The sequence below is a fragment of the Alnus glutinosa genome, chromosome 8, assembly GCF_958979055.1.
Source record: "Alnus glutinosa chromosome 8, dhAlnGlut1.1, whole genome shotgun sequence".
Classification (NCBI taxonomy): Eukaryota; Viridiplantae; Streptophyta; class Magnoliopsida; order Fagales; family Betulaceae; genus Alnus; species Alnus glutinosa.
In genome coordinates, this window is record NC_084893.1 from 20,760,399 (window position 1) to 20,782,772 (window position 22,374).

Consider the following 22,374-nt stretch of genomic DNA (forward strand, 5'->3'; position numbering starts at 1 on the left):
AGCATCGTAATTGACTGCACTCTTCAGATTCTTGACCTCCTTCTTGCCTTTCTCCGCAATACTATAACGCTCACCCAGCGCTTCTGAACGTCGTTCCCCCTCAAGAAATGTTAAGAGTGCCAACAATTGTAGCTTATGACCTTCAAATGAAATTCCCACAATGGGATAAATTTCATTTGCACACTGAATGACCCAGTCAGAATACCCCGAAAAACCCCTTGATGTTGGAGAATATGAATAAAGAGGAGGCAGTGTACCCAAATCAGCAGCTCCTCCCACCTCCTCTGCTACAGTCAACGCTCCTGCCCCCTCTTCAGCAATACTCAATTCCTTCCTACTTCCAGCTCCTTCAAGACCCCGAGTATCCTCCTGAACCTCAGCCAATTCAGAGCATCCGGCTAATTATACTTCTTTTCCAAAATGATTTTGGTAAACTTCTTTACAAAGTACCAATATAGAGTCGAATGTGTCACACAGTATTGAGTTCTCCAAGAGCCATTGAATTATTTATTGCAACGTCAGATACCCATAGTAAGATCTGTAGAGTTATATAAAATCTATCCTAATAAAATAAAAGTGTGATGTTAACTATATCATGCTTAGATTTCAGAAGCTAAAATTGAATCATTTGTTTGTGATTTTTTGTTTATTGATTTTGATAGAAAAGCAGTCATGGTTTATGAAATAGTAAAGGTTATTGGGTGTTGATGATACAAAATTTGGTGTGAACTATATGACTTGAGATTTTTTTTTTAATCAGACTTCCTGTGTTCACTTGAACCAAGTTTCTATTATAAATGTTTTTTTTATAAGTAATAAAAATATATTTAAAAAAAGCATAAGGCGCCCCTAAGTACACAGGTGGTTTCTATTATACATGTTCCAATTCTTGTATTAAAAACTTCATATTCTAGAAAAAGAAAGATATGAAACCCATACGGCAAAGAAGACAAATATTTCACTCCATTGATGTGGTCTTGAAGGACTTCGTATGCATAAGGTTAAGAGGTCCATTACCAAATGTTCATCCCACCAAACTGGGGACTGCTGCATGAATACTTTTGTATGAAGTGGCCTTTACTTTGATTACTTTTTGAATGAAGTGGCCATTCTGAAGTATCGACCTTATGGAGTTACGATTTACAGCCCAAAACATTTATCATTACACTAAACAATGACCCTTTTAGAAGAATATACAAGAAAGGATTTTTCTTGAATTAGAGATCCTTTGCCTTCTGGTTGTCTGCTTGTAGGATTCAACTGCTTATATTAAAACACAAATAAAAAGCAATATTTACTTTCTTGAATATAACAATATAGTTTTTAAAGCTATATTTAGACGACACCTCTGGAAAAGAGTTACTAGAAGACTTTTGCAAATAGTTTAAGAACCTTTATAAAAATGAAAGTAACCAAAAGAAGATAGATTGTTATTTATAATATTTTATTTATCTCTTTTCAAACATATAACTCACCTCAACTAAGCCTTAATACTAACTAGGTTGGATTGGTTATGTTGATCCTTTCACATAGCCTGGTCCTATCTAGGGCCATGTCCTTAGTTACCGATCTAGCAATCAAGTCTTTTCTTAAAATTTCTATCCAAGTCATTTTTTGGCCTGCCTTTTGGCCATTTTGTTCCAACATATCACTTTTTTGGACTGCTGCATTTATAGGCCTGTGTTGCACATGCCAAGACCATCATAAACGATCCCCATTCATTTTATCTTCAATTAGTGACAGCCCCATCTTATATTAACTTTCCTAGTTTGCCAGAAATCCATCTTAACATCCCTATCTCTGCAAAATTCATTATACGGTAGTGTCTCTTTATATAATACAGAAGTTTATATATATATATATATATATTAAAAAAATCCTTTTGACTGGTTTGCAACCTGAGATAAAACTCCCAGCTGATTTGAACGAAAACATAGACAATTTTAGAAAACTGAAATTTGCAAGAAAATTGCAAATGCTTTAAAATAATTTTTTCTTGGTTGACTACTTCTAGATTCTAATATCCAACAAGGGAAAAGGGAGCTTCTAAATTTGCATAGTTCCATTAACTATGGTGATGCGAACTATCCCTCTAGGCGTAGGAAAGGCAAGGCACACATGTTGTAGGTTTGTTGTGCCTTGAAGGGTAGTGGGTAGTTCTGTTCTTAGTTGGGTTCTTTTTTAGCTTGTTTTGGTTCTTTTGTGTTCTAGGGCCTTGGTGTTGCGGGTTTTTTTTTGGGTTAGCTTTGGTTGTTCCTGTGTATACTTCATGTGTACTTAGGGGCGCCTTACGCTTTCTTTAATAAAGTTCTTCTTACTTATCAAAAAAAAAAAAAAAATATCCAACAAGGATATGAGTTAACAGATCCCATAAACAACTGATTTCTATGATAGAATTTAGACAATCTTGATCATTAGGATTTCCAATTGCTGGATGGTGAGATCGTAGTGTGGGATCATGGTAAAAAGATTTGGAATGGGGAGGATGGAGAATCCCCTTTCCCTTTGGGTATTTTACATCCTAACATGCCCTTGGATTGGGCGATGGATGATGTTCATGGCGAGGATCCGTCATTGGCAATCCTGGATGCCATTGAAGAGGAGTTTCATCGGGAAAAAATGATAGCGCGCCAAAAGATCAAAGGTAGGAGGGAGCTGTTGAACTTGAAAAGCTTCATTAACTACGGCGATACAAGCGCACCCTCTAGGTGTTGGAATGGCAAGGCTCAAATGACGTAGTGTTGTGTGCCTTTTGTGGGTCTTGAGGTTTTAGGGTCTAGTGGATTTGTGGGTTTCTTTTTTATTTTTTTGGGTTGGTTTGGTGGTCCATGTGTACTTAGAGGGCCTTATGCTTTGTTTTAATAAAAGTTTTATTACTTATCAAAAAAATAGATATCCAATTGCAAAAATACCCAAGTTTCATATTCCTAACAACTGGAATGTCCTGAATAAACCTCCTCTAAGTACATTTCTGGTTAACATCCACGGCGCCATGTGAGTTATGAGGGGATGGTTCAAAAGTCTTATTTTGGCATGATGTGTGGTGTGGGGAGTTATCTTTGAAGATTGTGAGACTGGTTTGATTAACCTGAAAAAGTTGGTGATACAAACCTTGTTTATGTGGAGAGTGAAGATACAATCTATGTCCGAGTGTTCTTATTTTGATTTTCTAGATATGTGCTCTGTTTTCTCTTTGAATTAGGGGTATCATGTATACATCCTGTGTACTATGGGTTGCGCCCTTCTGCGCTTTTTGAAATATACTTATAAAAAAAAAAAAAAAAAAATCCATGGCGCCATTCTCCCTTATATTTGAGAATACTTTCAGTCTCATAATCCTGAATGATAACCGTCTTTTGGGTCTATTGCATGTGTAGGATTTGTTACTTCATTTATTTATTCATCAGAAAAAATTGCATTTGTAGGATTAGAAGTGTGTGAAGTTGATGTGTTTTTAACTTGCTTGGAAGTGAAAAGATTTATATCCTTCTTGATTAAATCAATCCGGAATACTGAAACCTACAATCTGGTTATAAAGCAAAGACATCAGTGGATTGTTCAGGAACATAAACTAGCCATATTAGTTCCTTGGATCTAGTATTTTGACCATCTCACTCTATTGCTTTTCTTATTTTTTTTAAGCAGCATTGGTGGTTTCTCTATCCACATCTCTTCATGTTTATTGTTTTATTATTGATAGATCTATTTCTCTTCAGTTTCTTGCGCAAGCCAAGACGATATGCCCCTCAGATCCTCTTGTATATAACGAACTTGGTGTTGTCGCTTATAATATGAAAGAGTAAGGATGTTTGCCCCTCATGAATATGTCCTCGATTTCGTTGCATAATATTCTTGTGAAGTGTATATTTTCATTAAAGTCTATATTCCTCATGTTTAATAGAGAAGATGGTAAATTTGAAAATTTTGGAAGTTGGACTGGTAACTAAACTTGGTCACCTGAATGAAACAATTTGTACTTGTGAAATTTCTACTCTTCATTAAATTTAAAAGACATGATGTATAATCTTGCCATTTAAGTTTTAGCTTTGGTGAAATTTGGTTACGTGAGAAGTGGATTGTAGAATCTTGTGAAATTCGAGAAAGGATTATTCAATGGAATGTAATTTTTACTAGATCATTTCAGGATTGGGAGGAGGTGGTAGTATCTTTCTTTGAGAGGTTGTATTCTTTCCAACTAAGACAAGGAGAGGAGGATAGAATAGGATGGAGTCCTTCCAAAAGGAGCAAGTTTGAAGTGAAGTCGTTTTATTAAGTGTTAACTAGCTAGAATGGATCCTCTTTTCCATGGAAGAGTATATGGAGAGTCAAAGTTCCTTCGTGGGTGGCGTTTTTTGTGTGAATAACAGCATTAGGGAAAATATTGACGCTCGATAATTCGAGAAAGAGGAATTTTGTGGTGGTTGAGTGGTGTTACATGTGTAAGAAGAGTGGGGAGCCTATTGATTATTTACTGATTCATTGTGAAGTAACAAGAGAATTATGGAGTTCCATTCTTAATCTGTATGGTGTAGAGTGGGTTATGCCTAGATAGATGATTGATTTGTTGGTTTGTTGAGGAGGATATTGGACGTGGTATAGTTATGGAAGTTTGGAGGCTGACTCTTGTGTTTAATGCGATGTCTTTGGTGAGAGGAATGCTCGGAGCTTTGAAGATTTAGAAATTTCGGTGACAGAGTTACGGAAGATTGTGATCATCACTTTATATACTTGGATATCTGCCCATCATAGTTTGCTTGTTTCTAGTTTGGCAGATTTTTTTATTTTTTGTTCTTATTTTTCTTTAGATTAGGGGTTTTCTTGTATACTTCTTGTGTAGTAGGGTTACGCTTCTTTGCGCTTAATTAATGAAAATAAAATTGCTTATCAAAAATTTCTTGTGACTATTTATGCACATTCAAATTGTATTTTGCTTGTGATTGCTTATCATAACTGATAGAACAAGAATATTTTAGCTCTTGAAACCGTACTCATCTATTGAGTTTTCATTGATGTAAATAGGAGGATACAAGAGAGTTTGAATTACAATACATGACTGTATCTCATTCCTATATAATAGGATTAGAATTCTTAGCTATCTTATCTCTTATCTATTTATCATAGAATTTGAATTCTAATATAACTGAATCTTATCTAGCTTAACACTAGAGTTTGAATAGAAGTTGATTTCCTAGGTAGTATCCTTAATACCCTCCCGCAAGATCAACGGGGAAGATCGCACGTTGAGCTTGTGACATAGGTGTTGAAAACGTTGGGAGACTAGAGGTTTAGTAAGTACATCCGCAAGTTGATCCGAACTAGGAATGAACCGGATTTCCAAGGATTTATCAGCTACCCGATCACGAACAAAGTGAAAATCGATCTCCACATGCTTTGTACGAGCATGAAAAACCGGATTAACCGACATGTATGTAGCCCCAATATTATCACACCATAGAGTAGGTGGAGAACGTAAACTGATTCCAAGTTCTTGAAGTAAAGCACGAATCCATAGGAGTTCGGCAGTAGTGTTTGCAACGGCTTTATACTCTGCTTCTGTTGAGGACCTAGAGACTGTAGGTTGTTTGCGGGAGCTCCAAGACACCAAGTTAGAACCAAGAAACACACAATATGCACCCGTGGAGCGGCGATCATCGGGACATCCAGCCCAGTCAGCATCCGAGTATGCTTGCAACTGAAGAGAAGAAGTACGGCTAATAAGAAGTCCATGAGAAATTGTGTGTTTCAAGTACCGAAGAATTCGTTTCACAGCTTGCCAATGAGGTTGAAGTGGGCGGTGCATAAACTGGCACACTCTATTTACTGCAAACCCTAAATCTGGTCTTGTGAGAGAGAGATACTGTAATGACCCTACAGTACTCCGGTATAGGGTTGGATCTTCCATTGGATCACCAGTGAAAGCAGAGAGAGTTGAAGAAGACGCCATAGGAGAAGATATAGGCTTGGCTTCATGCATATTTGTTTTCTTCAAGAGATCCAAAATATATCGTTTCTGTGAGAGAAGAAGACCCGCTTCCACTCTATTGACTTCAACACCTAAAAAATAGTGAAGATCACCCAATTCTTTTACTGCAAAATCAACACTTAGAAGCTTCAAAAGTTCTGTAATTGCACCTGGATCTGAGGCTGTAATGATTATGTCATCGACATAAATTAAAAGAAAAATAGTTACTGTCTTGGTGCGATAAATGAATAGAGAGGTGTCAGCCTTAGAACCCACAAAACCAATCTGAAGTAACTTATTGCTGAGACGAGAAAACCAAGCTCGGGGAGCTTGTTTTAAGCCATAAATCGCCTTTTGAAGCTTGCACACATGATTAGGAAAGCTGGGATGAATAAAACCAGGTGGTTGTACCATGTATACATCCTCGGATAGAAAACCATGCAAGAATGCATTCTGAATATCAATCTGCTTGATGGACCAGCCTGCTGAAAAGGCAATAGAAATAACTGTCCGAATGGTTGTAGGCTTGACAACAGGACTATAGGTCTCTCCAAAATCAACACCGGCCTGTTGATGAAACCCCTTAGCAACTAGACGTGCTTTATGACGTTCAATAGACCCATCAGCTTTCCGCTTAAGCTTGAATACCCACTTACAGCCTACAAGATTCTGAGAAGGCTGCTTAGCAACAAGAGACCAGGTCTGGTTTTGAAGAAGGGCATTAAATTCAACCTGCATAGCCTGTCTCCATTCCGGAACTTTGACTGCATTGGAGAAGCAAGTGGGTTCAACAAGGGCTGAATGTGTTTCTGCCACTAAACCCTGTGGAACAGGGTATCGGATGGTGACATCTGTAAGTTGCCTCTGCTGAAAAATGTTATTCATTGACCTTGTACGCATGGGATGTACCCGAACAGGAGGACTAGCTGTGTGGGAGATGGAATTAGGTTGACTAATCTCAGCAGAGGTAGGAGAAGGAGAACTGGAGGGAGAATTAGAAGAGGAGACAACTGCTGGAATATGTAGCTGAGATGTGATAGGAGGTGTTGGAAGTAAAGGAGGTAGAACCGGTGCCAGAACTGGAGAAGGGGAAGGAGAAACAGTAGGGACAGCAGCAAAAGGAAATTGATCTTCATGGAAGATGACATCGCGGGAGATGTATACCCGACCAGACTCAAGGTGGAGGCATTTATAGCCTTTGTGATGCGGACTGTACCCAAGAAAGAGACATTCTTTGGATCGGGGGGAAAACTTATGAGAATTATAGGGTCTTAAGTTGGGAAAGCAAGCACAGCCGAACACCTTAAGAAACTTATAATCTGGAATTTGTTTAAACAGTGTCTCAAAAGGTGATTTATTGTGTAACAAAGGTGTTGGCAAGCGATTGATAAGGTAACAGGAAGTGAGACAAGCCTCATCCCAAAATTTTTGAGGGAGATGACTTTCAGCCAAGAGAGCTAGAGTAGTGTCAATGAGGTGCCTATGTTTTCTTTCGACACATCCTTGTTGTTGGTGTGTATGAGGACAAGAGATACGATGAGTTATGCCATGAGTTTGAAAATAAGAGTGAAGTGTGCGATATTCACCACCCCAGTCAGATTGAACGCTTATTATTTTGGAATTGAGTAAACGTTCAGCCATGGCTTGAAATTGAAGAAAGGTTGGCATAACATCAGATTTAGCTTGAATTGGATAAACCCAAGTGTAACGACTATAAGCATCAATAAAGGACACATAAAAGCGATTTCCATTAATTGAAAGAGTTGGGGAAGGTCCCCATACATCTGAATAAACTAATTCTAAAGGTTTACAAATGCTGGAAGTAGAAGAAGAAAACGGCAATTGATGACCCTTAGCTTGTGGGCAGATCTTGCAAGGTGTGACTGCCTTATTGGAATGAACCGGAAGCTGAAACTGAGAAAGAACACGGTGGACTGTTCGAAATGCTGGGTGACCTAAGCGCTTGTGCCAAGAAGTAGATGATGTACGAGCACCAACAAGTGCTTGATTTATTGGTGGAGAACTCGATGAGGGAAGAAGGTGATAGAGACCATCTTTAGTGCGCCCTTGATGGAGGATGATCCCGGTTTGAGAGTCCTTAATGACAAAGAAAGATGAATGAAATTCAAAAAAGACAGAATTATCAAGTGCAAATTGTCTAACCGAAAGAAGATTTTTACAGATGGAGGGAACCCGAAGGAGTTGATTTAGAACAAAAGTACGACGAGAAAGAGATAAAGAAGCTGAACCAATATGAGAGATAGGCAAACCTGATCCATCACCCACACGGATTTGATCCTGTCCATGATAGTCCTCATGAGAGATATTGAGGTTCTGCAGCGTATTTGTCATATGATGAGTAGCCCCAGTGTCCGGGTACCAAGATTCCTCAGCTGGTAGAGCCGGAGATGTATAGTAGGCCTGTGGAGAGAGTTGCTGTTGTGGGGGCTGAGACTGTTCAGAGTAGGACATATCCTGTCGATGGTAGCAGCGAATAGCAGAGTGACCAGGTTTGCCACAGATCTGACAGGAAGGCCGGGAGGAAGAAGCCGCATCCTGAGAGAAGTAGGAACCGCGTCCGCGGTTACTGGAGGAAGACCCACGGCCTCTGTTGTAAGGACGACTACCACGTCCGCGAAAACCACGTCCCCGAGAAGAGGAACCACGGGTGGAGAAGTTTGCAGCAGGGGAAAGATTATCAACAGCTGGAAGTTGCTGATCCAGTCGCATTTCATGGGCGAGAAGATGACCGTAGAGTTCATCAATGGACAGGGGATCGACTCGGGTTGTGACAGACGTCACAAAGGGATCATATTCTGACCCGAGACCCTTGAGAAGAAAAGAGACGCTCTCAAAATCATTGAGAGGCTGACCGGCAGCGGCTAGAGTGTCGCTTAATGTCTTGATAGTCTGAAAGTACTCAGTGATTGAGTTGGAGCCCTTCTTGACAGTGGCGAGTTGAAAATAAATCTGCATGACACGCGCACGAGCTTGAGAAGCAAACATGGTGAGAAGCGTGTTCCAGAGAGCAGCAGACGAGACGCATCCAACAGCATGGACGACGTATGGCTCGGACAGTGTAGAAATTAGGATGCTCAGGATCATCTGATCACGCTGAGTCCAGGCAAGGAAGTCAGGGTTGACTATGGTGGCAGGAGCACCGGCAGTGGAGTTGGGATTGGGAATAGTTTGTGCAGGAGGTAACGAGGAGCCATCAAGAAAGCCATAGGCATCTTGGCCCTTGATATAGGCGAGAATTTGAGTTTTCCAGGCATTGAAATTGCCTTTGGAGAGTTTAATGCTAAGGTTGTGGTTCATATTTGGGACGGTGAAGACAACTGTGGGTTGGGTAGGTGGCGGAGGTGGCGGGGGAGGCTGGGAAGCATTGGAGGTTGCCGAAGCAGAGGACTCAGCGTCAGAATCGGCCATGGATCACGACGTTGGTCGGTGAGAGGGCTCTGATACCATGATAGAACAAGAATATTTTAGCTCTTGAAACCGTACTCATCTATTGAGTTTTCATTGATGTATATAGGAGGATACAAGAGAGTTTGAATTACAATACATGACTGTATCTCATTCCTATATAATAGGATTAGAATTCTTAGCTATCTTATCTCTTATCTATTTATCATAGAATTTGAATTCTAATATAACTGAATCTTATCTAGCTTAACACTAGAGTTTGAATAGAAGTTGATTTCCTAGGTAGTATCCTTAATAATAACTCTCATCTTCTTAGTTTGAGGATATCTTCCTGTACACGGGGCACTTCACTCTCGTGTTCTTTCATTGAGAAATTGAAGGAAATATATTGGAAGAAGAATAGATCTACGAGAACTACACCAAAGAGGACTACCAGAATATGAAGCCTGAACATGAGAGTCTTTGCTATTAATAGATAAGGTCAAGCACCATACAGATGCACAATTTAAACTCCTCTAAATAACACCACACAAGGACATCAAATAAAGACGCCATGATAATGAAACAGTCTTCCACTTAGTACATGTAACCTAGTTCCTACTTTAGAAGGCGATTGGCACTGATGCAAACCAAAACCACAATGTAGGTCACCTCTTAATCCTGAAATAAAAAATATATAAAAAGTTCTTCCAATCTGTTCAAGCGTCAAAACTATCAATAAATTGATGCTTTATTAGCTCCAGTACTAATCTTAAATATTCTAGTACTTTTATCTTTGAAGCAACTTCTGAATATTCATTGATTAAGCCTGATCCAGCAAATTTGAGCTTAACAGATGAATGCTTCTGGAGAATGGATCATATATCCCCCTCTTAACCTGTACATCTTGTTATTCATACATTTTTGGCTGATTTTGACGACCATAGTTTTGTATTTTGATCAGGTATAATAAAGCTGTGTGGTGGTTCGAGGAGACTTTGGCTCACATTCCATCCCCTTTAAGTGAATTATGGGAGCCGACCGTGGTTAATCTTGCCCATGCATACCGAAAGTTAAAGTATGTCATTGAAATGGATTCTTAGGGCTTTTTTACTTCCTGAAGTTTTCTTTTATTTATCATCTTTTTGGAACCTGAGGCTAACTTTGAAAAATTTACTTGGGTTTTAAAATGAAAATATTGGGGACCATTTGAAATGCTTATGTAATTTTAGTTTTTTTGGGTCAAATATTTTTTATTGGCATGTTTAGTGAAGTTTTTGTGAATAAGAAACAAAAGCATTTTATTTCTCTTTCACTTTTTTTTTGTTGCTACTGCTACTTGTTATAGACCCAGATTTTTGGACAGCAAGAGAAAAGTAGTGAGCACTTGTAGGCTTACTTCTATAGAGGAACTTTTTTCCTATTGGATTGAAATGTCGAGTTCCTTTTGCTTTTTGAGCAATGAGTGGCATTGTAATTATATCTAGAACTGTAAGTTAACTACTCCCTCTGTCCTAATATTCATGTTTATTTTCTCTTTTGGGACATCCCAAAATATATATTCATTTTCTATAAATGGAGGTTTGTACTTCATTTTCTTGTATTTTATACTCACCTTTTTCCGAAAAAATAAGTAGACAATATTCTTGTTGACGGCTGTCACTTCTAATATAAAGTAAAGGATATTTTAGGAATATTGTTATATTTTTACCTTTTCATTAGTAATCATGTCATTTCATATCAAAAACATTTATTATGTTAACAAAGGTGTATCTTTTTTGCATTGCACATATTGCTGATGTAACTTAGGATAGCGTTTTGAACAGTGTCAGCAATATATTACCTTGAACTTATGGAAGGAACTAAAATATGCTTAAAGTATTCATGATCCTTAGTTACATTATATAATAAAAAAGGATTATCTCTTTTTAAATTTCCATTTAAAAACAAAATTTAATATTTTGTGCTGTTTAGTGCTTATGCTAGCTCATGTTGTTCATTTTGAATGGGGCATGAGATGAAGATGCTTGATGTGTTGTTGGTTTTGCACATAAGAGTGGTCATTGTGGTGGCAGGTGCTCATGTGGTTTTGTAAATTGTTATTTTGCTTGGTGAGTTAGAGGGGTGGCTGCAGTGAGAGTTGCTGATGCACTAGTTGCAAAGCCAGCAATGGCAATTTGAGGCAGGGTCTTAGATGGTGATAGTCCTGTTATAGTGTTCTGTTTCCAAGGTGGCAGTGGTCAGGTGGTTAGCAGTAATGTCGTTGCACAGCAGCTGGGTTGTCTTTGAACAAGGTTGTCTTTTATTTTCTTTATTTTTTTTTTCTTTTTCTGGTTGGTATGTTGATATGGGAGTCTAGGTTTAGGCTGGAAAAGGTCTGCCTCTTAAAGTGTCAAGCAATCCAACTGGTCTGTAAATAGGTTTTGTAGTGTAAATAACTTGGAGATCACTGGAAAATTTTTACTTACAGAGGATTTTAACTAGTAGAGGGGGTTTCCTGGCAAATCATGGTATTTTCTCTAGTGGCAATAGCTTTTGTGTTTTTGTTACATTGAATTTTATGTAGGGTTGTAAGATGGGCCCCGCCGCTCGTGAACTCGTTTGTGTTAAACTCGATTTGGTCTTGGTTTGAATAATAAATGAGATAAACTCATGAACACAATAATATGTTTGAATATTAAATGAGATATACTCGTATAAATTCCGCTCGACTTGGATAAACTCTTATAACTTTATTTTTACAAAACTTTTTAGTATCATTTTAATTTTGTAATAAGAACTTCTCAAGTAAAAGGGAATTCTCTTCCTAATATGATAGATATAACTTGAATTATTGCTGCTATGAGTTTTGTTTTAGAGATTTGTATGTACAAGAGTATGTTTGTGAGTATGTATAGATATGTGTGTTTGTGCACTTGTTTATATGTGCATAATAAATTTATGTACCTATTATAAAACATACATATAAAAAATTGAGATTGGATTATTTAGGATTCAAGTTAATTTATTTAATTAACTCAAATGATAAAATTTTAACAATAATTAATTAACTAATGATTAGTGTATGGATTTACAAAAATATAGACAATCATGATATTTACTTTATATAAAAAATAAATAAGTTAATTGAGCAGCTTGTAAACAATTTTGAATTCTTTCGAAAAATAAATGAGCCAATCTTGAATAGAATATTTATCTCAGTGATAAGCTCGAGCTCAACTCATGTTTGAAGTAAAATTAAATGAGTTTGAACATTCAATACTCGACTTAGTTCGAATACAAACCTAATTTTATGTATCCTGGTGAAGTTCACATCCTCTATGCTGCATCCTTGTCCTCCCACTGATCTTAGGTTTCATGCCTCATTAAGGGGGCAAAAAGTCTTCTTTTTGTGATGTGAGTTATAGAAATAGGGGCCAATATTATTTTGCTCGCACTAATCATAGATACGTACTATGTCTCAGGATGTACTGTGAAGCAATTTCACATTATGAAAAAGCACTCACATTAACAACAAGAAGTGCGAGCACTTATGCAGGTCTTGCATACACTTATCATTTGCAGGTATCAAAAATTTTCCTATGCTCTTTTATTTTTTCTTAATTATCATCATAACTTTAATGAGAACAAATACCCGACTTCTTGCCTTTTTAGAATGTCTTTTAATGCTTACCTCTAGAAGTAAGTGCTTAGTAGATTGATCAGTAGTTGTGGAGCCTGTGTTTGTGCACAGTTTAGGGGAGCAACTACTTGTTAAACTGCTATGAGATTATTGTGTTGGTGTGCGTGCCCACATGCTTGCGTACGTGTTATGTATTTTTGAGTTTCTACGTTGAGTTGCAATGATTTTGAGCATGTAGGTAAAACAATTTTGAACAAATTTTTAGAGCTTCGAGTACTCTTACGTTGGATTACATTATATGGTTGATCATGATCTTCAAAATATGGTACTTGATAGGAAAGCAAAATTGATTGTTATGGCCAAAAAAAAAAAAAAAAACCCCCGAAAGGGGCTGGCTCAAGTGGTAAGGGCATTGGTCTTTGTGGTAGTCCTATGAGGTCTAAGATTTGAATCCCCTTTGGTGCAAACAATTTTTTGGGGCCAGCCCGCCGGCGAAGTCGGAGTATTACCTGATCTGTGTGGAGATGGCGTTTTACACGAATCCGAAGTTTACTTGACATGAGTGGATATACGAAGTGACCCTGCCTTGAAGGGATTTTAATAATTCAAAGAGATCCTAGATGGGCCTTTATTGAAGGAAAACTATTGATCCCTTAACTGATTCTCTTGGTGCAAACTTGTTTCATATTTTGAACTAGGATTTCCATTTTTTCAGTGTAAACTAAGCTTGAATGTACTTAATAACTCTTGCTTGGCTGTGTTAAATAATGGTTAAGTGATTAAAATTTACCATTTTTCATCAACTTAGGCTTTTGGGAAAAATGTTAATTTATTGTGGTATCAAAGCAAGTTTTTTGAACTTGAATCTTGACTTCACATTAGAGTTAAATATTTTACGTGTTGGGCCACACTTATTGAGGGAGTGTCTAGGCCCAATACGTAAGTGAGTGTTAATAATAGTTAAGTGATTAAATTCAGCATTCTTTTAAATTTTTGCGATAAATACTAATTTATCAGGTTGCTTGTGTTACTGTTTCAACACAAGCAACCTGATAAATTAGTATTTATCCTCGACCTAGATATGAGCAAATTTGTTGACAAGCAATTCTTGTACATGGGAGAAGTATATAAAACAGTTATGATGGAAATGCTTTTCTCGTATATTGAATACTCTAAACCTTATATTTTAGTTTTCCATGATGGAATTTCTATCAACATACACTAGCCCTTGCCAAGGAGCTAATTTGTTATAAAGTCAGTTAAACTGTGATTTTGAGACTGATCTTTCAAAAGAAAATAAAAGCTGAACGATTGACTCCTGTGATGCATTCTGTTGAACAAGCTGATTTTCAAAAGAATGGTTTGCAGACATTGTGTTCCCTATTTCTTGTAAACTTGTGTATGCTATAATGATTCTTGCAACTTAATAAGTAAGCAGTACCTACAGAAACTTGAATTTTTGAAATATTTTTATCTGGTAAAAGACATAATTTCTCTGGTACTCTTTTGACCTTATCTTTATCTACTTTTGTTGTTGTTGTTTCCTTTTGTCTTGGAAATGGGTATGAATATCTAGACAATAATTTACATGCCAGGCATTCATGGGAGATGTTGATAACTTAGAATTTAATATGCAATGATTAAATTCACGTTTTCTTGCTTGGAAATATTTCAAGTATGTGTGCCTTCTCAACCCTGAAAATTATAATGGCAATTCTCATGTTGATGTTTCTGTTTCTCTCCCTTTTTCACATGTGCAGGACAACTTTACTGCAGCAATCGCATACTATCACAAGGTGCGTAATGAATGATTTAGTTTAGTGCACTTTCATTTAAGGCATATCAAACTCCTTTTATCCACACTACTTACTAAGGGTGCACTTGGGCATCCCTTGAAATTTGTTAGCATTGTTTTGATTTACATTGTGTTTATTTTGATGCTTATGGTTTTCACTGGGCTCATAAGAAAAGTTGACAGCCACCTTACAAATGGAAATAAAGAATTGGATTTTGTCATTGCCAGAAAAATGAGAAGTCATCTGATACAATTATTTAAGATGGCTACAAGGATGATGATCATGGTTATAACTACCTTAAAATTCTGTCAAAATGTTTTAGAAAATTCACTAAAATGGTGACTTACTTGATATCACAATAATCTTTTCATGAAAGAAAGATTGAATCAGAAAGTCTGCCTATTATTAACTTTTTGTTTGGTTTGAATTTGTTCCCTCTGTTCTTGCTACCAATTCAGGCTCTATGGCTGAAACCCGATGATCAGTTCTGCACTGACATGTTAATTAAAGCTCTTGAAGAAGAATGCCGCCGTGGTGTAGACCCCAGAATTGAATTTCAACAAAGTGAGGTTTTTCTTTGATGCTAATATTATTCTTTCTACTTTTGGTGGAATGAATGTGTAATTAATACCATAATGCCCGAAATAGGTTTTATTATTATTATTATTACTATTACTATTGCAATTTTCAATGTGATATATTTGTATCAAAGATTAGGCAGCGTGTATTCCGACCGTCATCTTGGTTTATTTATCAATCGAGGCCCGTAACATATCATTGTTGAAGAAAGCTTCTTTGCAGCTGCTAGCCTTGGGCACGATTTGACTAATTGATTGCTTAGTTTGTCTCCATTAATCTGACAGTAACTCTGGTTCTTACTGAATATTATTTAGCCTCTGTTTGGATCATGGAAGAATGGACGCAAGTTTTTAACACCTGCCCCTCCTTTGGTAAATAGAAGCATAATGATATTATCACTACATTCAATCATTCATAAATACATACATATGGAAAGCATAAAAGATAAGCTTGTCCGAGTACAAAACCCTGAAAAAGAAGAGAATTAGGGAGATTATGGAGTAATTACTTGGGTAAAAGGAACAATATCCTTTTAAACTAATTATTGTTTGGAGAGTGGGCAGCCATGAGTAGCGCCTGAGATTGGTGGTCCCTTTAGAAGGCCTCCAAATAGCTCCGCTGGATCGTAGTAGACCTCCACCTCTTCTGCCCTCAGAGACTCATCAACCTACCAAGGGGGGTACATATGGAGCAGCATGATTTTAGTTTAAGACTTGCAAGCCACAAAGTTATTATGATATAACTTAATTCATTAAGAAAGTAGGCGTGTTTTTACAATATTCGATTTTCTTGTTTTTATAAAATAGTTGACTTATTTGCAGGTAGAAACCGTAGAATCATAGAGAAAAATGTTAACTTGGTAGTTGGAGTTGATTAACAAAAAAAAAAAGCTTTTCTAATAGACACTAACTTTTGCTCTACCAAATCGTTTCATATCTTGTGGTGCTCCACGGATCAAGGGGCAAATGATATATTTAAAACCCCCTTTTTCACTTAAAAAAAAAAAAAAATTGCTTGGAAAAGTAATGGAAGTGCAATGAAACGGACAAAGCGACTATATTTAAATTGGAGTTGCTATTTTGTATTTTCCTATTCCATTTGTTTCGGCGTAAAATGATTTTCACAAAATGATTTCGGTATTTTACGGTGTTTGGTAGGGGCGAAAATAACGGTCAACGAAAACCATTTTCAGTTTGACCGTAAAACCTTCTTTAATTTTTGGAAAACGATTTACGGTTTTAAAAACCGTAAATCGTTTTCCAAAATTATATTTTTCGTCTTTACACGCACGTTTGATATTTGACTGGTCGAATCCGACAATAGTCGGTCGTTCAAAAATAGGCAGCACTAGAATCCAGTATCATCAAGTCACTGGAATAATGCCGGCATCGGAATCCTGCCGGATGCCGGAATACCGCCGGCCGCCGGAATCCGGTGACATCCGGCAACTGCGCCGAATGCCGGCGGAATTTGGCCGGAATCCGGCCATGGACAGAAACCGGCCGGAATCCGGCTTGATCTGACCGGATCCGGACACTGATCCGGCCGGATCTGGCCAAAATGGCCGGAATCCGGTCGGATATGACCGGATATGACAGGATCCGGCTACTGATCCTACCGGATCTGGCCACTGGTCCTGCCGAGATCCGGCCGGAACTGACGGGGCCCGGAGGTATCCTGCTGGAATCCGGCAATTTTAGCAGGATCCGGCCAAACATGCTCGCCGGATTCCGGCGACAGATGCATTTTCATTTTTCGTAATTTTTTCGTGCGAACCAAACGCCGAAAAATATTTTCGAGAAAACAATTTCTTTTGAAATTGATTTCGTCGAAAATATTTTACGACGGAAACTATTTTACGTCGAAACAAACGGAACATTAATTTTTTTTATTTTTAAAAGTCATGAGCTGGGGTAGTCTCAGCCCCACGATGGCCACATCTTTTTTAATTTTTAAAAGAAGTGTATAATTGTCTTTTTTCATGCTATATATTTTGTTATTATTTGAGAGAAAAAAAAATGAGTAAAGGTCTTAGATTTAAAATTTTTGTAAACTCAAATATTAAATTGACCAAATTGAAAGCTTAAATGTAAAACATAAAATTCGAAAAAGCACCGAGGGTTTATGAATATCTTTTTCCTTATTTTTCGTTTGGCCAATATATGCATGTGATGCATGTGAATATATATTACCTTGAGAGTGGCCAATCCAAAAAATTGAGCCATCTCTCCAGTGGGAGCATGTCCATTAAAGGGTCCCTCAAAGAAACCCCAGTGCCTGAACTTGAAAACAATTTCAGGAGGTCCAGTATAAACGCCAAGCACTTCCCATGCAAACCCACGAGGGAAAGCCGATCGGAAAGCTTCGTGAGACGATTCAAAGGTCTCTTCTTCTGCTTTGTAGTACTGGAACTCCTTTGGCAGAGAGCTCTTCAGCAAGGCATTGTAGCTCCCAATCCTAAGAGTTTCTTCCCCGAGCAACCCCTCTCTTCCTGTACCACATGCAATTCATATATTACGACTTTAATGTCAGTCACGGCCGGTGGCATGCACACATGCAGAAAAGAAAGGTGCATGATTAACTTAAAACCATAGAAATCCGAATTGAGATAACATGTGAAAGATATGGCATATATATAACTTGTTGGGCCTGGCAGCCTTGCTGGGCCTACAACCTAAATACCCGGTCCACTCAGCATATATAGGGCCCAAGTATCTAAGTCTCGTTATAAAAGGGACACTCTCCCCAAAAAGCAAGACGTGTAATCTCTCTCTCTCTAAAACTCTTCATTCGGTTTCTCTCTTTCATATATAAGACTAATTTAATCATCAGATTGTCCTTAGTCCATTAAGTGATCGACAGACTCTAGTGACTACCTTTTTTTTTTTTTTTTTATTATCAGGGTATCCCAGTGTACTCATTTTTGCGGATTGGATGATACCACAGATCAATTGGCTCACACACAGTGGTAGCTTTTCGTGTGTAAAGGTCCATGAACATTCCCAGACTAATTCCCAGCCCCTCACTCATGGCCACTCAGAATCGGGGGCGTTGAATCGTGGGTTTCGCCCATGTGGTTGGCTCCAAGAGGGAAGTAACACCCAGCACGAGCCTTTTCTATTTTACAAGAAGTTCTTCGCCGGTCCAACCATCCGAAAACTATTCTAACTTCTAACATAACTTATGCATGCATACTTTTGTCACAAGATGATATGGTCGAACTAGCTTGCACAAGAAGTTTGCACCACATGGAGGGTGCGTTGTTTCCTCATCTATATATGGAAAATTTATACATCTTTTTAATATTAAAACTTGATGAAATAGATAAAGGATTAGAAGAGGTCGTGGTGGATGTTTTAATTAATTACCATTAACGAAGAGCTTGAACTTGTCAGGGTTTATGGTCTTGAAGTCCTTCAAGCGGGTCTTGTGTGAGAGCTCCATCTCCCATGACTTGATAGCATTCTGTACTGTTTCTTCCAGTGACCCTTTTGGCCATTCCTGCAAAGCAAGTAACAAGTAATTAAATATAAGCTATTAATTAATTAATGGAGGGAGAAAAATGAGAAGGAATTAAGATTGAAGGCCATCATCCACCTTAGTCCTGCCTTCTTCAAATAGCTTGTTGATATCATCATATGAAGGAGGGCCGCCATGCCTCCACTCAGTACTCTTCTCTCCCTCATCATATAAGAAAGACCTGTACTTATCTCCCACCATTTTAGCTGCTGCAGCTTCTACGCTTGCCATCTCAATTTTATTAGCAGATTTGATCGATCTCTTTGTAACAATCAAGGAAGTTGAAGAGGTTTTTTTATAGAAGAAGGTGGCGGCATGTTAAGTCCAAAATTTATTAGTGTGGTCCCTCCGCAGTCCCCCATTAAAAGCATGTCCTTATAAGACTAGCTTGGCCAGTTGACTCGATAAGGCACACAAGAAACTCTCAATTTTGAAATCTTTTATTTGCAATACAGAAGCACCAGGACCTCTTATTTGCAAATCGTTTGGTGCAGTCACTCAAAAGGTCGAAAATCCACTCACCCAAACTTTAATCCTACCCATTAAAAATCCTGACTTTTAACTGTGTTCTATAAGAGTCATTCCCAAAGGTATATGAGTGGAAGTTCATTAACTGAACAATTGCCTTGAGCTTTGGAAGTTCAATAAAAATCATCTAAACCCTCTTACCCAAACTTTAGGGTGAGTTTGGGATTGCGATTTCGTAGACCGCAGAATATAAATCGTTTGGGAAATGTATTTTTAAAAATTGCGATTTGAAAACGCAGAAAATTTGGTTTTTCAAATCGCAAGTAATTAGATGGTGCTTTTCTAAAAACGCAAAATTTTAAAGGTTAATTTGCGATTTTAAAGACTAAACTAGAATTTTGCTAAACACTTAACTGCGTTTTTTAATTTTTTTTTTTTTTTTTTTTTTTTTTTTTTTTTTTTTCAAATCGCACATTTTAAAATCATTATTTTAAATCGCAAACCCAAACGGATCCTTAATCGTTACTTCGCTAATTAAGCAATCATACAATGCAAAATCGTTTCTAAGTCCGTTTTTTAAGCTTAATTCATAATATTAAGCGAAGTATTGTAATTGAGAGATTATGGTTATTGAGTAGTGATAATATCATAAATGATATTGATCCGTTTGTGTTATTTATTTATTTATTTTTTTTTTCTGATTGTGAGATAAATTTTGGGAAGTAATTCCATTTGGATCTGTAACATATCATTGTTAAGAAAGCTAATTTGCAGCTAGCCTTTGGCACGATTTGACTAATTGACTGCTTAGTTTATTTCCATTAATCTTACAGGAACTCTGGTTCTTACTGATTATTATTTAGCCTCTGTTTGGATCATGGAAGAATGGACGCAAGTTTTTAACCCCTGCCTTTGCCTGTTGTTTTTCTTTCCCCTTTGGTAAATAGAAGAAGAAGAATAATGATATTATGATTATATATATATAGATATCAGGTACAAAACATAAGCTTGTCCGAGTACAAAACCCTGAAAAAGAAGAGAATTGAGGAGATTATTGACTATTTATATATGTTAAATCACCGTTTATCTCAAAAGTTTAAGTTGATAGGAAGAGGTAAATTTAATTATTTAATCAATACTTTAACACAACCAATTATGTGTGGGTTCAAATTCTTTTTTACTAGGTGAGGTTCAACACGTGGAATATTTATTTGAAATGAGGGTAAATGACTGAAACAAAGTTTGAACTTAGAACCTTTCGCTCTGATACCATGTTGAGATTTGTGTATAAATCTAAAGTACGAGAATAAAAGCGGAGGCAATAAAGAGAAAAAAATTACAAAAAAGAGTTATTTAGGCTGTTGAATTTGACATCCACCCCACAGACGTACAATAAGCTGTTTAGATCATAAGTCTAAACAAGTTGGCTGTATGAAAATAAGTTGAGCCCCGACTGACTTCATCTGTGCTTCAATTATTGTCTAACTCTCTTAAATGACATATGGGTTGGGGATTTCTACAATATTTTTCCTTGGATTGCATGGATCTTTTGCAATTGTGAAAGGCTTTCGATAGAATCCGGATCTTCTGCAATTGCAAGAGGCATTTGATATAGCCTATTTGCCCAAGCATTTATTAGAACAAGTACATTTCATCGGAAGTGTCTCACAATTATCTGCTCGATTACAAAGTAATTGTAAAGATTTTCAATAGAAACACTTGATCGGATAAATAGACCGAGTCAAGATTTTTCATAATTATCTGTTTGATCGTATGGGCAGGCAAGCATGGCTTGGCTCTTTAATACTCTTGTTGCCTGTTTCCTTTTCATCCATTAATTGCTGGGCTACCTTTCCCATATAGTGGCTCTAGATCAGGATTTGCATGTGTAAGAATCCTGACCATAAAACATATGGGTGTCATTAAAGGTATATATATATATATATATATATATATATATATATATATATATATATATATATATATATATATATATATTTTCTTAAGATACTTTCAGCATATTCCATTTACGTGACATGCTCCATCAATCTTTAGAATTTGGATCCTCTCAATTTCTCTTCATTTAGGTATAAAGTAGAGATATCGTTGTCTTTTTACATTCTATGAAAATGTGAAAAGACAACTATACCCCTCATTTATAAGTAAATGGAGAGAATCCTCCCCATTTGAAATGAAGACAGGGCCGGCTGGAGCCTTAGGCAGATTAGGCGACCGCCTAAGGCCCCCAATTTAATAAGGCCCCTAATTTAAAAATATTAATAGAGATTTATTTTTTTAAAAAAAATAAAAATTGAGGCCTTAAATATGATCAATACACTTAAATAAGGCCACAAATCTTGGTAAAAATAAAATTAAAAAAGGCAATAATATAATGCAGGGCCCAATTTAATAAGGCCCCAATTAATGAAGATTTATTTTAAGAAAAAAAGTGCTTACAAGAAGACGAATCATCAAAGCATTGTTTTCGGTAATGCCCTCAGTCAATGCCTTAAAATATGCTGCCTAGGGGCCTTCTCCAGTCAAAAAACTGCAGGTTAAAAAAAAAATAAAAAATTCAGGCCTTAATTAATTACCAACGATTTGTGAGATATGAAAAGTCTAAATTAAAGGCCTTTAATTTTTTGTACGTCTAATTACCAACGACTTGTGACTTATGAGATATGAAAGTCTCTGCATTAGAGGCCTTCAATTTCTTTGAACGTTGACGTTCAAAATAGAATTAATGAGATATGAAAGCTTCTCGTCTAATTACCAACGACTTGTGACTTATGAGATATGGAAAGTCTCTGCATTAAAGGCCTTCAATTTCTTAGAAGTTGACGTTCAAAATAAAATTAATGAGATATGAAAGCTTCTCGTCTAATTACCAACGACTTGTGACTTATGAGATATAGAAAGTCTCTGCATTAAAGGCTTTCAATTTCTTTGAACGTTGACGTTCAAAATAGAATTAATGAGATATAAAAGCTTCTCGTTTAATTACCAACGACTTGTGACTTATG

General features: G+C 37.0%; 2 protein-coding genes across 3 annotated transcripts in view; one reads left to right on the plus strand and one right to left on the minus strand.

Annotated features, from left to right (window-relative positions):
- LOC133875677 (anaphase-promoting complex subunit 6) overlaps nt 1-15,574 on the plus strand; it is a 31,139-nt gene extending 15,565 nt beyond the window's left edge. The window contains exons 12-16 of one of the 2 annotated variants that reach the window (XM_062313878.1): nt 3,717-3,799; nt 10,332-10,445; nt 12,832-12,931; nt 14,750-14,785; nt 15,244-15,574. In XM_062313878.1, coding sequence (XP_062169862.1) covers nt 3,717-3,799; nt 10,332-10,445; nt 12,832-12,931; nt 14,750-14,785; nt 15,244-15,366 — 456 coding nt within the window. In that variant the 3' untranslated portion in view covers nt 15,367-15,574. The remainder of the gene's footprint in view (nt 1-3,716; nt 3,800-10,331; nt 10,446-12,831; nt 12,932-14,749; nt 14,786-15,243) is intronic. The other variant, XM_062313879.1, reaches the window with a different exon arrangement.
- Nucleotides 15,575-15,742: 168 nt separating this feature from the next.
- LOC133875678 (pathogen-related protein) lies at nt 15,743-19,161 on the minus strand. The gene is made up of 4 exons (XM_062313880.1): nt 18,962-19,161; nt 18,733-18,865; nt 17,557-17,855; nt 15,743-16,031 (listed from the first exon to the last, which is right to left on the minus strand). The coding sequence occupies exons 1-4, from the start codon at nt 19,112-19,114 to the stop codon at nt 15,906-15,908; spliced, it is 711 nt and encodes a 236-aa protein (XP_062169864.1). The 5' UTR covers nt 19,115-19,161; the 3' UTR covers nt 15,743-15,905.
- Nucleotides 19,162-22,374: the final 3,213 nt, after the last annotated feature.